This window comes from Pleurodeles waltl, chromosome 12 (genome assembly GCF_031143425.1).
Source record: "Pleurodeles waltl isolate 20211129_DDA chromosome 12, aPleWal1.hap1.20221129, whole genome shotgun sequence".
Taxonomy (NCBI): domain Eukaryota; kingdom Metazoa; phylum Chordata; class Amphibia; order Caudata; family Salamandridae; genus Pleurodeles; species Pleurodeles waltl.
In genome coordinates, this window is record NC_090451.1 from 31,236,131 (window position 1) to 31,249,635 (window position 13,505).

The window sequence follows — 13,505 nt, forward strand, 5'->3', positions numbered from 1 at the left end:
TGCCCAAGAAAGCATTTCCAGAGGCTGGGGGAGGCTACTCCTCCCCTGCCTTCACACCATTTTCCAAAGGGAGAGGGTGTCACACCCTCTCTCAGAGGAAGTTCTTTGTTCTGCCATCCTGGGCCAGGCCTGGCTGGACCCCAGGAGGGCAGCTGCCTGTCTGAGGGGTTGGCAGCAGCTGCAGTGAAACCCCAGGAAGGGCAGTTTGGCAGTACCAGGGTCTGTGCTACAGACCTCTGGGATCATGGGATTGTGCCAACTATGCCAGGATGGCATAGAGGGGGCAATTCCATGATCATAGACATGTTACATGGCCATATTCGGAGTTACCATTGTGAAGCTACATATAGGTAGTGACCTATATGTAGTGCACGCGTGTAATGGTGTCCCCGCACTCACAAAGTTCAGGGAATTGGCTCTGAACAATGTGGGGGCACCTTGGCTAGTGCCAGGGTGCCCTCCCACTAAGTAACTTTGCACCCAACCTTTACCAGGTAAAGGTTAGACATATAGGTGACTTATAAGTTACTTAAGTGCAGTGTAAAATGGCTGTGAAATAACGTGGACGTTATTTCACTCAGGCTGCAGTGGCAGGCCTGTGTAAGAATTGTCAGAGCTCCCTATGGGTGGCAAAAGAAATGCTGCAGCCCATAGGGATCTCCTGGAACCCCAATACCCTGGGTACCTCAGTACCATATACTAGGGAATTATAAGGGTGTTCCAGTAAGCCAATGTAAATTGGTAAAATTGGTCACTAGCCTGTTAGTGACAATTTGAAAGTAATGAGAGAGCATAACCACTGAGGTTCTGGTTAGCAGAGCCTCAGTGAGACAGTTAGGCACCACACAGGGAACATATACATGCACACCTATGAGCACTGGGGCCCTGTGTGACAGGGTCCCAGTGACACATACATATAGGCCACAAACTTATGAGCACTGGGGTCCTGACCAGCAGGATCCCAGTGACACATAACAAACATACTGAAAACATAGTGTTTTCACTATGAGCACTGAGGCCTGGCTATCAGGATCCCAGTGAGACAGTGAAAACAGTGACAAACACCCTGACATACACTCACAAACAGGCCAAAAGTGGGGGTAACATGGCTAGAAAGAGGCTACCTTCTCACAACGTGCTCTCCGTGTATTAGAAGAGCAGGAGTACCAACGAGCCCTGGAGGAAGGAGAGCTAGAGGACTCGGGTGATGGGCTGCGTGGACTGGAGTCGGCCAGTGGGCTGGACACTTCCCCTGAGTAGGATCTTTCGTCCCCGGGGGAGTATACTGAGGAGGCTGCTTCCTTTCATGCAGTGGTACGGAAGGCAGCTAGTTTTTTGGACCTGCCTTTGCCGGTGGTGGAGGCTAAACAAAACCTTTTAACAGAGGTGCTACATCCGGCCTCAGCTGCGGCGGAGCCTCTGTTGCCATTTAATGACGCTCTGCTGGATCCGGTGATAGAGGTGTGGAAGAGACCGGCATCTTCCCCAGCAGTTCACAGAGCTGTGGCCAGGAGGTATCGGGCGGCTCCGACTGACCCTGGGTTTCTATCTAGGCACCCTACGCCGGAGAGCTTGGTGGTGCAGGCCTCCTGTTCAGCCAAGTCAGCGCCTGGTTCTTTCCCGACGGTGCCTGGGGACAGAGATTCAAAGAAGCTAGAGGCGCAGTCGAAGAAAATGTTTTCGTCCTGCAGTCTGGCGTTAAAAGCCACCAATGCAACCTGTATCCTGGGGAGGTATATTCATGCTCTGATGGATAACATTTCCTCATCGTTTACAGAGCTTCCCCAGGGTCTTTTGGATCTTGTCTCAAATGCCCAGGCTGCTGCGACCCAGATTATCCAGACGGGACTGGATACCATCGACTCGGTAGCCAGAGCAATGGGCACAACTGTGGTGGCAAGGAGACAGGCCTGGCTCCGTAACTCAGGCTTTTCTGCAGATGTACAGTCCACATTGTTGGATCTCCCGTTTGATGGGGACAAACTGTTTGGAGCCAAGGCTGATTCGGCCTTGGAACGTTTTAAGGAAAGCAGGGCCACGGCTAAGTCGTTAGGGCTCCAAGCTCCTTCTTCCACGGCCTCTACCAGATTTTTCAGGAGGTTTCGTGGATTTGGGCGTGGCTCTTCCTCCTCTTCCTTTCGGGGAAGATATCAGCAACCTGCCTCTTCCCATCCCTATAGATCTTTCAGGGGGTGAGGTAGGGTCCGCACCAGAGGAGCCTCTCAGCAGCACTCTGCCTCTTCCTCATCCTCTGGCGGGGTGCAGCAGGGGAAGCAGCCTTAGGCTTCCACCATTTCCCACTCACTCCTCTCCTGTAGGGGGAAGATTACAGCATTTTCTCACCAAATGGAAGACTGTTACAACGGACACTTGGGTTCTCAGTATTGTGGGAAAAGGCTACACCCTTCCCTTTCGGGAGTTCCCGCCCCTCATCCCGCCCCGCCCTTCTTATTGTTCAGAAGAACACCTCCTGTTGCTAGAACAGGGGGTACAAGCCCTCCTTTCCAAGGGCGCGGTGGAGTTGGTCCCAGAGCAGGAAAGGGGTCGAGGATGTTACTCAAGGTATTTCCTGATTCCCAAGAAGGATGGTCGTTTGAGACCAATTCTGGACCTGAGGATCTTGAATTGGTTCCTCAAGCAGGAAAAATTCAAGATGCTGACCCTAGCACAGGTGCTTTTGGCGTTGAACAAGGAAGACTGGATGGTGTCTGTCGACTTGCAGGATGCTTACTTTCATATCCCGATACTCAAGTCACACAGGAAGTATCTCCGGTTTGTGGTGGGATCGCAACACTATCAGTTTGCGGTCCTTCCGTTTGGTCTTACTTCAGCACCTCGAGTCTTCACGAAGGTGATGTCGGTGGTTGCGGCAGAACTCAGAAGGAAGGGGATAGCAGTATTCCCTTACTTGGACGACTGGTTGATCAAAGCCAAGTCCCCGGAGCTTGTCTCGCATCATCTGCAGTCAACAACCCAGTTGTTGTTCGACCTGGGTTTTTCGGTGAACGAGCCCAAATCTCACCTAGAGCCCTCTCAGCGCCTCCTGTTCATAGGGGCAGTACTGGATACAACATTGGGTCGGGCCTTTCCTCCGCCTCAGCGGATTCAAGATATTCAGGATTTGGTTCCAATGTTTCGAAATGGAGCGGTAGTTCCAGTCCTCAAGGTCCTTCGTCTGCTCGGTCTGTTTGCCTCCTGCATTCTGTTGGTCACGCATGCTCGCTGGCACATGAGGGCTCTTCAGTGGTGCCTCCGAAGGCAGTGGTCTCAACACAAAGGGGATCTAGAGAGTACTGTCAAGATCTCCAGAGATGCTGCTGTGGATTTGAAGTGGTGGATTGCAAGCAACAATCTTTCACAAGGAAAGCCGTTCCAGCAGTCGCCACCAGTGGCCACAGTCATAACGGATGCTTCCACTCTAGGGTGGGGAGCTCATCTGGGGGATCTGGAGATCAAAGGTCTTTGGTCTCCAGAGGAACAGATGTTTCACATCAATCTGTTAGAGTTACGGGCTGTACGTCTGGCTCTCAAGGCCTTCCTCCCTTCCCTTCGTGGTCAGTCGGTACAGGTCCTAACGGACAATACTACCACGATGTGGTACATAAACAAGCAGGGAGGAGTGGGGTCGTACCTTCTCTGCAGAGAAGCTCTTCGACTATGGTCCTGGGCAAAGGACCATCAGATTTGCTTGATAGCAAACCATCTGGCCGGAGTCTTGAACGTGCGTGCGGACAGTCTCAGTCGCCTATTCTCGGCAGACCACGAGTGGCGTCTCCATCCAGATCAAGTCCGTTTAATCTTCCAGAGGTGGGGGTTTCCTCGGGTAGATCTGTTTGCCACTCGAGAGAACGCGCATTGTCCGTTATTCTGCAGCCTCCAGTATCCGATGCAGGGAGCGTTGGGGGACGCGTTTCAAATAACCTGGTGCGGCCAGTTGCTTTACGCGTTTCCTCCCATACCCTTGATTCCTCGAGTATTGAGGAAGATTCGCCAGGACCGGGCTCTAGTCATCCTAATAGCTCCGGATTGGCCAAGGAGGGTATGGTACTCCGACCTTCTCCAACTCTCAATGTGCCCTCCGCTCCATCTCCCTTTCAGGGCAGACCTCCTCTCGCAGTCGCAGGGGCAGGTTCTACACCCCAACCTCCAGAGTCTGCACCTACATGCCTGGAGATTGAACGGGGCAACCTGAGTTCCTTCTCTCTCCCGCCTGAGGTAGTGGATGTTATATTAGCGGCCAGGCGACACTCCACTAAATCTATCTACGCTAATAGATGGTCTAAATTTGTTGCGTGGTGTGGAGAGAGGCAGATTGATCCTTTGCATGCTCATCTATCGGACGTTTTGTCTTTTGCTCTGTCTCTAGCGCAGAAAGGTTGTGCAGTGGCTACCATCAAGGGTTATTTATCGGCCTTGTCAGCCTTCATATGTCTTCCAGACCAACCATCTTTATTTAAGTCCCCTATTGTTATCAGATTCCTGAAAGGTCTTCTAAATAAATATCCTCCAAAGCCATTCGTTATGCCGCAATGGGATTTGTCCTTGGTCCTGACTTTCCTTATGGGGTCCCCTTTTGAACCTATGCATTCTTGCCCCTTAAGGTATTTGGTTTTAAAAACAGTCTTCCTGATAGCTATAACATCAGCAAGGAGAGTGAGTGAGTGAGTTGCAGGCCTTATCAGTAAAGCCCCCTTATACAACTTTTTATGGGGATAAGGTGGTGTTGAGGACCAAGGCTGCTTTCCTCCCGAAGGTTGTTTCACCCTTCCATTTGGCTCAGGCAATTACTTTGTCCACGTTCTATCCTCCGCCTCATCCTTCCAAAGAGGAAGAAAGACTGCACCGTCTGGACCCAAAGAGAGCGTTGAGCTTCTTTATTGATAGAACAAAGGATTTCAGGCTGGAGGATCAGCTGTTTATTGGATACGTGGGCAAGAGGAGAGGAAAGGCAGTCCACAAGAGAACACTATCCAGGTGGGTTGTTCTTTGCATTAAAATCTGTTACTCTTTGGCAAAGAAGGATCCTCCTGAGGGCATTAGAGCTCATTCCACCAGAGCTAAGTCGGCCACTTCGGCCTTGGCCAGGGGTGTTCCTGTGGTTGACATCTGCAAGGCCGCAACTTGGTCGTCCCTTCACACTTTTGCAAAACATTACTGTTTGGATTCTGAGGTTAGAAGGGACGGCCATTTTGCACGGTCAGTGCTGCAGGATTTCTTGGTTTGACCATTTAGGCACCCACCGCCGGGCGTGGTACTGCTTTGGGACTCTATTCATTAGGTGAGGAATCCACAGGTAGTTGTATCCATCAGAAGAACGAGTTACTTACCTTCGGTAACGACTTTTCTGGTGGATACATTAGCTACCTGTGGATTCCTCACGGTCCCACCCTCCTCCCCGTTGCCTTTCTGGTCTTTCCAAGTAATCCTTGAGTGCGCTCCTCTTGGTCTTTGAGGGTGCAATAGATGTTGTATATAATATATTTGTATATATGTATATATCTTTGTGTATATACTTGATGTGTGTATATATTTTTTAAAAAAAGAGAGAGTTTTATATATATATATATATATATATATATATATATATATATATATATATATATATATATAAAAGATTTACAGTTATTCATGCAATGTTGTGTATTTTTACAATATAATGGGATGTTGCCTTGCTCTTTCATTGCATTGCTTGGTTGTTCTCATGCACGTAAAAAATGATTGGTACTGACGTCCGCACGTCGTCGAGGACCTCTTATTGCCTGTATGACATCAGACGGCGTCGCGTGGGCTAGAGTGACGTCCTAGTCGACGTGCAGAGACTAGTAAGAAGATTTCCGTCGAATGCTGGCGCCATGGGAGTATTCATTAGGTGAGGAATCCACAGGTAGCTAATGTATCCACCAGAAAAGTCGTTACCGAAGGTAAGTAACTCGTTCTTCTGTTTCTTTTACGTTGCCTTACATATGTTTGTGGTCTCTCAGGAGCTTTTTATTTTGTGGTGTTCTACCCGAGAACTCCTGTATTTAAGTTTAGTGTTAGTTTGCATTGTTGTTATTATTATTGTTATATTTATTTCCTTTTTTGTTTTTGTTTTTTGAACTGCTACTTCAGTGGGGTTCTCTAGCATTTTGGTGTCAAAAGTGTAAGTGTAAAATGTGTAGTTTTGGGTATGATTATGTCAGATAAGCCAATGACGTACACTGAGCTTAACGACTGTTAAAATCCACCATGTTGCATATCAGTCTGTCAAGTATTTGTAAAGCGCGGCTTGTCACTTGCAAGAATATCCAGGTTCTTGAAGTAGGTCTCAATCTAAAAGCCAGGTTTTGAGCTCTTCCCTGTCTTTGGTCAGCAAGTGGGTGGGGTTGGAGGGTGGTCCAGGCATTGGAGGCAAGAAAAGGGAAAGGAGTGACCTCCGGACGGGAGCGGTGAGTGCGAGGGATCTGTGCAAGGGCCTGGTGAGCGGGGGTGGTGGAAGTGCAGGCACTGGTTCAGGTAAGCAGTGGCTTGGTCTTAGAGGGCTTTGTAGGCATGGATGAGGAGCTTGAAGTGGGACTCTTCTGGACCAGGAGCCAGTGGAGGTCTTTACGGTGCTGGAAGATGTGGGCTGTCTTGGCAGGTCGAGAACCAATCTGGCCAGAGCATTCTGTATTGTTTGGAGCCTTTGCATGAGTTTGGAGTTGCTACCAGCATAGAGTGCGTTGCTGTAGTCAAGCCTGCTGGTAATGAGAGCATGAGTAACAGTCTTCCTTGTGTTGATGGGGAGCCACTTGAAAATTGTTCTGAGCATGCAAAGCATGTGGAAACAGGCTGAGGTGACGGAGTTGACCTGACGTCTCATGGAGAGTTAATTGTCTAGGATGATGCCGATGTTGCAGGCGTGGTCTTTCGATGTGGGATTTGGGCCAAGTTCAGCCAGCCACCAGGAATCGTTCCACAGGGCAGAGTGTTTGCCAAAGATGAGAACTTCTGTCTTGTCTGTGTTCAGCTGTAAACAGTTGTCCTTCATCCATGCTGAGACACTCTTCAGGCATTGTGGAAATTCATCTTGGTTGAAGTGGAGTCAACAGAGAGCGATAGGATGAGCTGAGTGTCAGTGGCATAAGAGATAATGTTGATATGAGAGATGAGTGTCAGCGAGGGGCATCATTTAGCTGTTGAAGATTGTGGGGCTAAGCGATGAGACCTGGGGAACACCACAGATGTTATCTTTGGTTTGTGATGTGAAAGGGGGAGGTGGAGTTTCTGGGTGCATCCTGTGATGAAGGATGCCATCCATCTGAGCGCGTCGGTAATTCCTACCTGACGCAGGCAGTGGATGAGTGCGTGGTTTGAAACTGTTAAAGGCGGCGGATAATTCGCGCAAGATGAGGATGACTGATTCTAGTCTGTCGAAGGGTGTGGATGTCATCTGAAGCAGCAACCAGAGCGGTCTCTGTGCTGTCGTTAGTTCTGAAACCTGATTGGGAGGAGTCTGGTGGGTTGTTTCTCTCCAGGTGTTCAGTGGTTTGGAGGTTGACAACCTTCTCCAGAACTTTGGGGGGGGGGGTGGTAACGGAAGCAAGGGGTAGTTTATTGGGGTCTGGTGAGGGTTTCTTGAGCAGTGGTGTGACCTTGGTGTGAATCCAGGAGCCCAGAAAGGTGGCTGTGGTTAGTGGGAAGTTGGCGGCTGATCTTGTCTCTTTCGAGATTGAAGAGTTGTGGGACAGGGGTCAGTGGGTTCTCTGGAGTGGATAGAGCTCATAAGGGCAGTTGTGTCTTCACTGAATTGTTTCCAGGCATTGAGCAGGTGGTCGCAGTGGTGGTTGTTTGGAAGCTGGGTGTGCGGAAATTATTGGTGAGTGCATGGTAGTAGAGCTTCTGTGTTTTCGGTGGATACGGGGTGGGTGAACTCTGACAATGGTGAAAGGTTCCTTGGTTAGGTTGGCCCTGGTATTGATTCGGACTGTCAGGGCTTCCTTCTGTGCTGTTCTGATCTGTCTGGTGGTCATTGAGGGCTGGTTTAAACACTGCTCTGTCAGTTTCATTATTGCTGCCGTGCCATCTTCTCTCATGTTGTTTGCATCTGCGTTTTGTCTTGTTGAGTTCCGGGGTGTGCAGTTTGGCTTGTTTGGCTGGTCTGTGTGCTTTATCTGGTTTGGTAGGAGCAACTTTGTCGGTGGCATTAATGATCCAGTAGTTGAATTCTGTACTGCTTGGTCCATGTTTAAGGGAGAGGGCTGGGTATTGTTGCTGAGTGACCTTGGTCCAGTTGCAGAAGGTTGCGTTGTGACGAGTGGGGATGGAGCGAGTATGTCTGGTAATGAAGTGTATGATGGAGTGGTCTGTCCAGGTGATGTCCGAGGTGTGGGTGTTCCTAATTCTGTTGCTAAATGAGAAAATGGTGTCTTGTGTGTGCCCTGCTATGTGCGTTGGGCCGGTGACCAACTGGTTGTGGCCAATGTTGTTCAGTCTTTCCAAAACGTTAGTGAAGTTGGTGTCGGTAGGGTCATCTAGGTGGAAGTTAAGGTCTCCCAGGAAGCTGTAATGTTCAGATTCTATGGCGAGATCAGTGATAAAATCTGCGATAGCGTTGCTGATTCTGGTCCAGGGACCTGGTAGTCTGTAAGCCAGGGTACCTTTTGGTGGTGGTATTATCGGTGTGGAGCCTGAAGTTCATAGAATGGTAGGGAGAGTATTTGTAAAGAGGCAGGCTATTTGCTGAATATTGGAGAGAGTAGCAGTCAACTTCTAACTGGCTGTTAACTCAACACAGATGGTAAATAAACTCGGCAGAGATGGTCCACTGTGTCCAAGCCCCCCACTCCTAGGCTGGGAAGATATTCCTGCGACTGCCTTATGTTATTTCCTGTCTAGTTTGGCTGTTTCTTCACTGAAGCCATAATTTATGGTCCTGTCTATGTACAATTTCAGTTTTGAAAAAACTGTAGTACTGGCCATCACGCCATGCAGTTTGTGCAGAAATCGAAGTGTTTGTAAATAAGTAACACTCTTAGTGATCTCTTCTTAACACCCTGGTTGGGGAGGTAGGGGGTACCTCTAGAAGAGATCTGCTCCTCAAAAATAACGGCGACTTCTGCATTAATCTTTCCAAGAACGGCCCATCAGCTCTCTTCCTGGTAGTTTACGGCTAGTTGTGCCTCATCTGCCCATTAGTAAGACATCCACTTTCCAAATGGCAGGAAGGCAAAGACGAATTTTAAACACTTTCACACTCCACTGTTACGTTATAAAGCTTTTATCTGCCCCGGAAAGAGGGCTTCCCAGTGCTAAATTACTACCAAGGTCATACAACATAGAACCAAGTTAGAAAAAACTTATGCTGCAAACAGCCATGTCTTCAGCTGCTTTCTAAATCAAAGATGGTTCTGAATATTCTGTAGCTGCAAAGCCAGGTTATTCTATAAAACCAGAGTCCATGCAAGGAAAGAGGGACCTCCAGTCCGGACTCTTTCAGTACGATGTCTAAGAGCCATATTTAGATCAGCAGAGCTGAGGGCGCTAGCTGGTATGTATGGCTGCACCAGGTATGCCAAGCTAGATGCCCCATGCATGTTTATAATTTGATGAGCTACGCAAAGGGCTTTAAACTGAAAACGTTTTTCTATCGGAAGCCAATGAAGTTTACAAAGCAGCTTAGAGAGAGCAAAATTTAGGCCGATGGAAAAGTAATCTTGCAGCTGCATTCTGAACAACCCTATACATACACGTACGTGGTGGTGCCCAGATGCAGAATGTTACCATGCTCAAGATGATTAGAGATTGGTTAATCATTTGCTGAACCTGGGTATGGAAAAAGACAATCAAAATAGGGCTTCTGAGAGTACTAACACTTTTCTTGACAGTGCCTTGATGTAGGACTCAAAGAATAGTGTATCATCAAGCCCAAAACACCTTTTTATTTTACAGCAGATTTCAGTTTGGGAGGAGACCCTAGCACCCATGGCCACCAGCAGTCACCCGACACCTGAGGGTGCTTCTCCAGCGGGAGAATTTGTTTATTGGCTTTTAACTTCAGCTAGTTGGAATGTATCCAATTAGTAACGGTGATCATATAATTCTGGAAATTGACAGCAGCCTCAATAGACCCCTCTGACAGAGAGCGAAGCTGAGTATCATCTGCATAGGATATCGGACATCCCTGACGCCCGTGTTAGAGGTTGGGGCTGATCCTTGAGGTACACTGTGCGATAAAAAGAGCGATTTATGAAAATCAAGGTGAACTAAACCCAGAAGCCTCGCACCACAATCTCTTGAAGTGGCCGTAGCAGCACCTCATGAGAAACCATGCTGACAGCAGGGCCTGAATCTAAAAGAATAAGTGCAGTCGACCCACCATGATCCGCGACTATACGCAAAGCCTCAGTCACAAGGAGCGCGCAGTCTGTACTTTAGAAGGGTTTAAACCCATTCTGCGAGGAGTCTAACAATTGGTTCTTTTCTAGCAAGGCTGTCAAGATTGTTCATATGTTTCTCTGCTACCTTTGTCAGGTATGGTAGGAGAGAGATGGGGTGATAGTGTTCTGGCTGGGCTGGCTCAAGTAAGGTTTTTTCTAGAGGGGGGTAACTTTATAGTTTTTTTACGCAATGGGCACCACCACTGTGGACACAAATTGGCCAGCCTTAAAAGGGTAGGCATAACAACCCCCTGCATTTCGAATAGCGCAGGTTTGATCGGGTCATCTGGAGAGCCTGGCTTAACTTTGCTCATCAGGGAGATGAAGGGGGTGTTATCCAGCAGGTCTAGCTCCCTCAGCTCACTCCCCTGTGGCATGCTGCCCATCCCTAGTGCAGGGCCATCAACCACTGTACTACAAGTATTATCAGAGAGATGTATACAAATATTGTTAATCTTTATTTCAAAATGGTCTGCAAGCTTGTCGCAATTCTCGTTGTTTTCCTCAGCCTATCTTGTTTGCCTTCTGTTGTGTCCAGGTGGCCCCAGTAAGGGAAAGTACAGAATGTGGCTTGTCTTATAACCAACTTAAGTCTGTTGATCTAAGAGCAGGGTTTTGAAGTAGCGTGCCTGGTCTTGATGGCCTGGGAGCATGAATATTCTCTCTGATCATTCTGTGTCATTTCTGCTGCTCAGGGCAGTTGCTTTTTTCCAAAGCTCACTTTGCGGATGCAGTACACAGGTAATTGTCTGCTGCTGTTTCTCTTTGGAAGCCTTGGCAGTGACAGCAACAGGACCGGTTGCCCAGGGGCACGTCTGTGAAGAAATCTTGTGTAAGGGCCCAGTGCCAGATGTGAACCATATTTAGCATTTATGAATGCTTTGGAACACTTATCTAATGATGTTGTTCTGATTATAAAACTGTTTAAAGCCAAAATCTATAGAAGAGTAACATGAACTAAAGCATCCATTGAAATTTAATGTAAATATTTTAATGCTTGTTTCAGATCAGTTGTGATACTGACACGCCTGTGTATTGCATCTATTTGGCTTTTTTGTGGCATGTATGTTATCGGAGAGTGCACCAGTTTAAATGAGATGACCAGTTTGATTCAGTATTTAGCAATTCAAAAGCAAAACTAAGATTTTTGTAAGTAATTGGTTGCCTGGCAATGTTTTGTGGTGGTATTTAGGTCAATATCTGCTTTTGTAGAGGTGAAGGACATTAGTTAAGATTGATGTAGTGGTTGCGTCTTGATGCGGGCATTAAGTTGTGTAGTTTATTTGAGGTGTTATTGATTAGTAAGTCTTGTTATTGTGTATCTTGTTGTGAGTAATGTGTAATTGCTTGTAAGTCTTGTTATTGTGTATATAATCAGTAAAGTGTAATTCATTATTGCCTTAGGCCAATGCTCTTCTTCTGAGGGAGGTCGATGTTGAAAAGGTCTGTACCTTTGAGCAACCCTACATCAGCGCCATTAAGACACTCTGGAATGACCCTGGGATCCAGGAGTGCTATGATAGGCGGCGAGAATACCAGCTGTCCGACTCTGCCAAATAGTAAGTCTTTACTCTTACTGTCTGACACGAAGCTCTATTTATAAGCTTAACAGGTATCCTTGTCAATTTAATATGGCTGCTGTTTGATTTGGTACCAACCTGCTACTTTAATTTTCCACAGTCACTGCTAAGGAAAGTATGGTCTTGCTCATCCTACCCAGAAATTCTTCACCATTCTAAAAAAAAATTGCCATCACCATGTTTGTACCTTTTTTATAATTTTCTGTTTACGCTTTCACAAATATATTCAGTTTTCCTTGCATTTTATTACTGAAAAGCCAAGCTGAGCAAAGACTTAGCTGAATGTTTAAAAATAATTAGAACTTCTACACATTGCTCAACAGGACAATTACAATGCAGGTCAAACACTTTGGAGTTATAGTGATATTTACAAAATGTTGGAAGTTAGAAGACCAGTTGAAGATCTACAGTCCACACTCTTTTGGTTGACTCTTGGATATAATGGAAGAGGAGGTCAGACTATTTCAGATGCAGGTCTATAATTTGGAGAAATAATTATGTCCAGAAAGGAATTTGCCAGGTTGCTGGTTTGTTGATAGTATTTGTTTATTTCATTCCTCTATTTGCCTGTTGCTTCAAAAGGTTTCTCCCCATCGCAAAATGTACTTTTTGGGGGGTCTCTACTCTTTTTGCTTTGTAAAATTGTTTAGAAACCACTTTTGTGTATCCAAATATACATATCTGCCAGTCCAAGATATTTTCACCAAGGATTATTTTTCTTGTTCCAGAACAGCTAAAGGCTCTCTGTGGGCTGTTGATGGGGTAAGGATAAAGGGTTGGACTTGAATGCACTTTGGAGTGTGAGTATAGGGTAGGTGTGTGGCCTGTTTTAATGCACTGCGGCATGGGTTCTGTCTTGGTGGACACTCACTGTAAAGGTCAGTCTTGGTAGATGTTTTTCCATCTGGTGTTCTGCTGTTATGGCTTCTCTGTCTTTCAACACCCTATAAGTATAGTTTTGATCACAAAAGAAAAATATCAGAGGGCAAAAATATAGTCCCTAAGACTAACCTGATTCTTGTTTTCCAGTTATCTTACTGACGTGGACCGAATTTCGCTGCCTGGATATCTGCCCACCCAGCAGGATGTGTTGCGCGTCAGAGTTCCCACAACTGGCATCATAGAGTACCCTTTCGATCTGGAAAATATTATTTTCAGGTACAGAATAAATGGGCATTTTGTTTTTTGGTATATGAGTGACCGTGTTCAAACTTTACTGTGGCTGTTCAGAGATTTAATTTTCTTTTATGCAGTTCTCTTTACAGGTTCTCTGCATTTTATCTGGTCTGACTTATTTCACTTTAAAAAATAAAAAGACAGTTGAAATATTTGAAATTGAATGTACATATTCTTTTTTTCTGTTTGAGAGTTTCCCAATCCTGCATATTCTACCCATTCTAGAACATGTTCTCCAGCTCCAAACCAGTTACTGTTTGTGAAAAGCATGTAGAAAGCATGTAAAAAAAAACGGAAATTACTAGACCCTTAAGATATACATTCAACAACGTTTTCTTAAAGTAGAATAAAA

General features: G+C 46.5%; 1 protein-coding gene across 1 annotated transcript in view; it reads left to right on the forward strand.

Moving 5' to 3' along the window:
- GNA11 (G protein subunit alpha 11) overlaps positions 1 to 13,505 on the forward strand; it is a 117,181-nt gene that overhangs the window by 30,983 nt on the left and 72,693 nt on the right. Inside the window, exons 3-4 of the mRNA XM_069217256.1 lie at positions 11,802 to 11,956; positions 13,007 to 13,135. Coding sequence (XP_069073357.1) covers positions 11,802 to 11,956; positions 13,007 to 13,135 — 284 coding nt within the window. The remainder of the gene's footprint in view (positions 1 to 11,801; positions 11,957 to 13,006; positions 13,136 to 13,505) is intronic.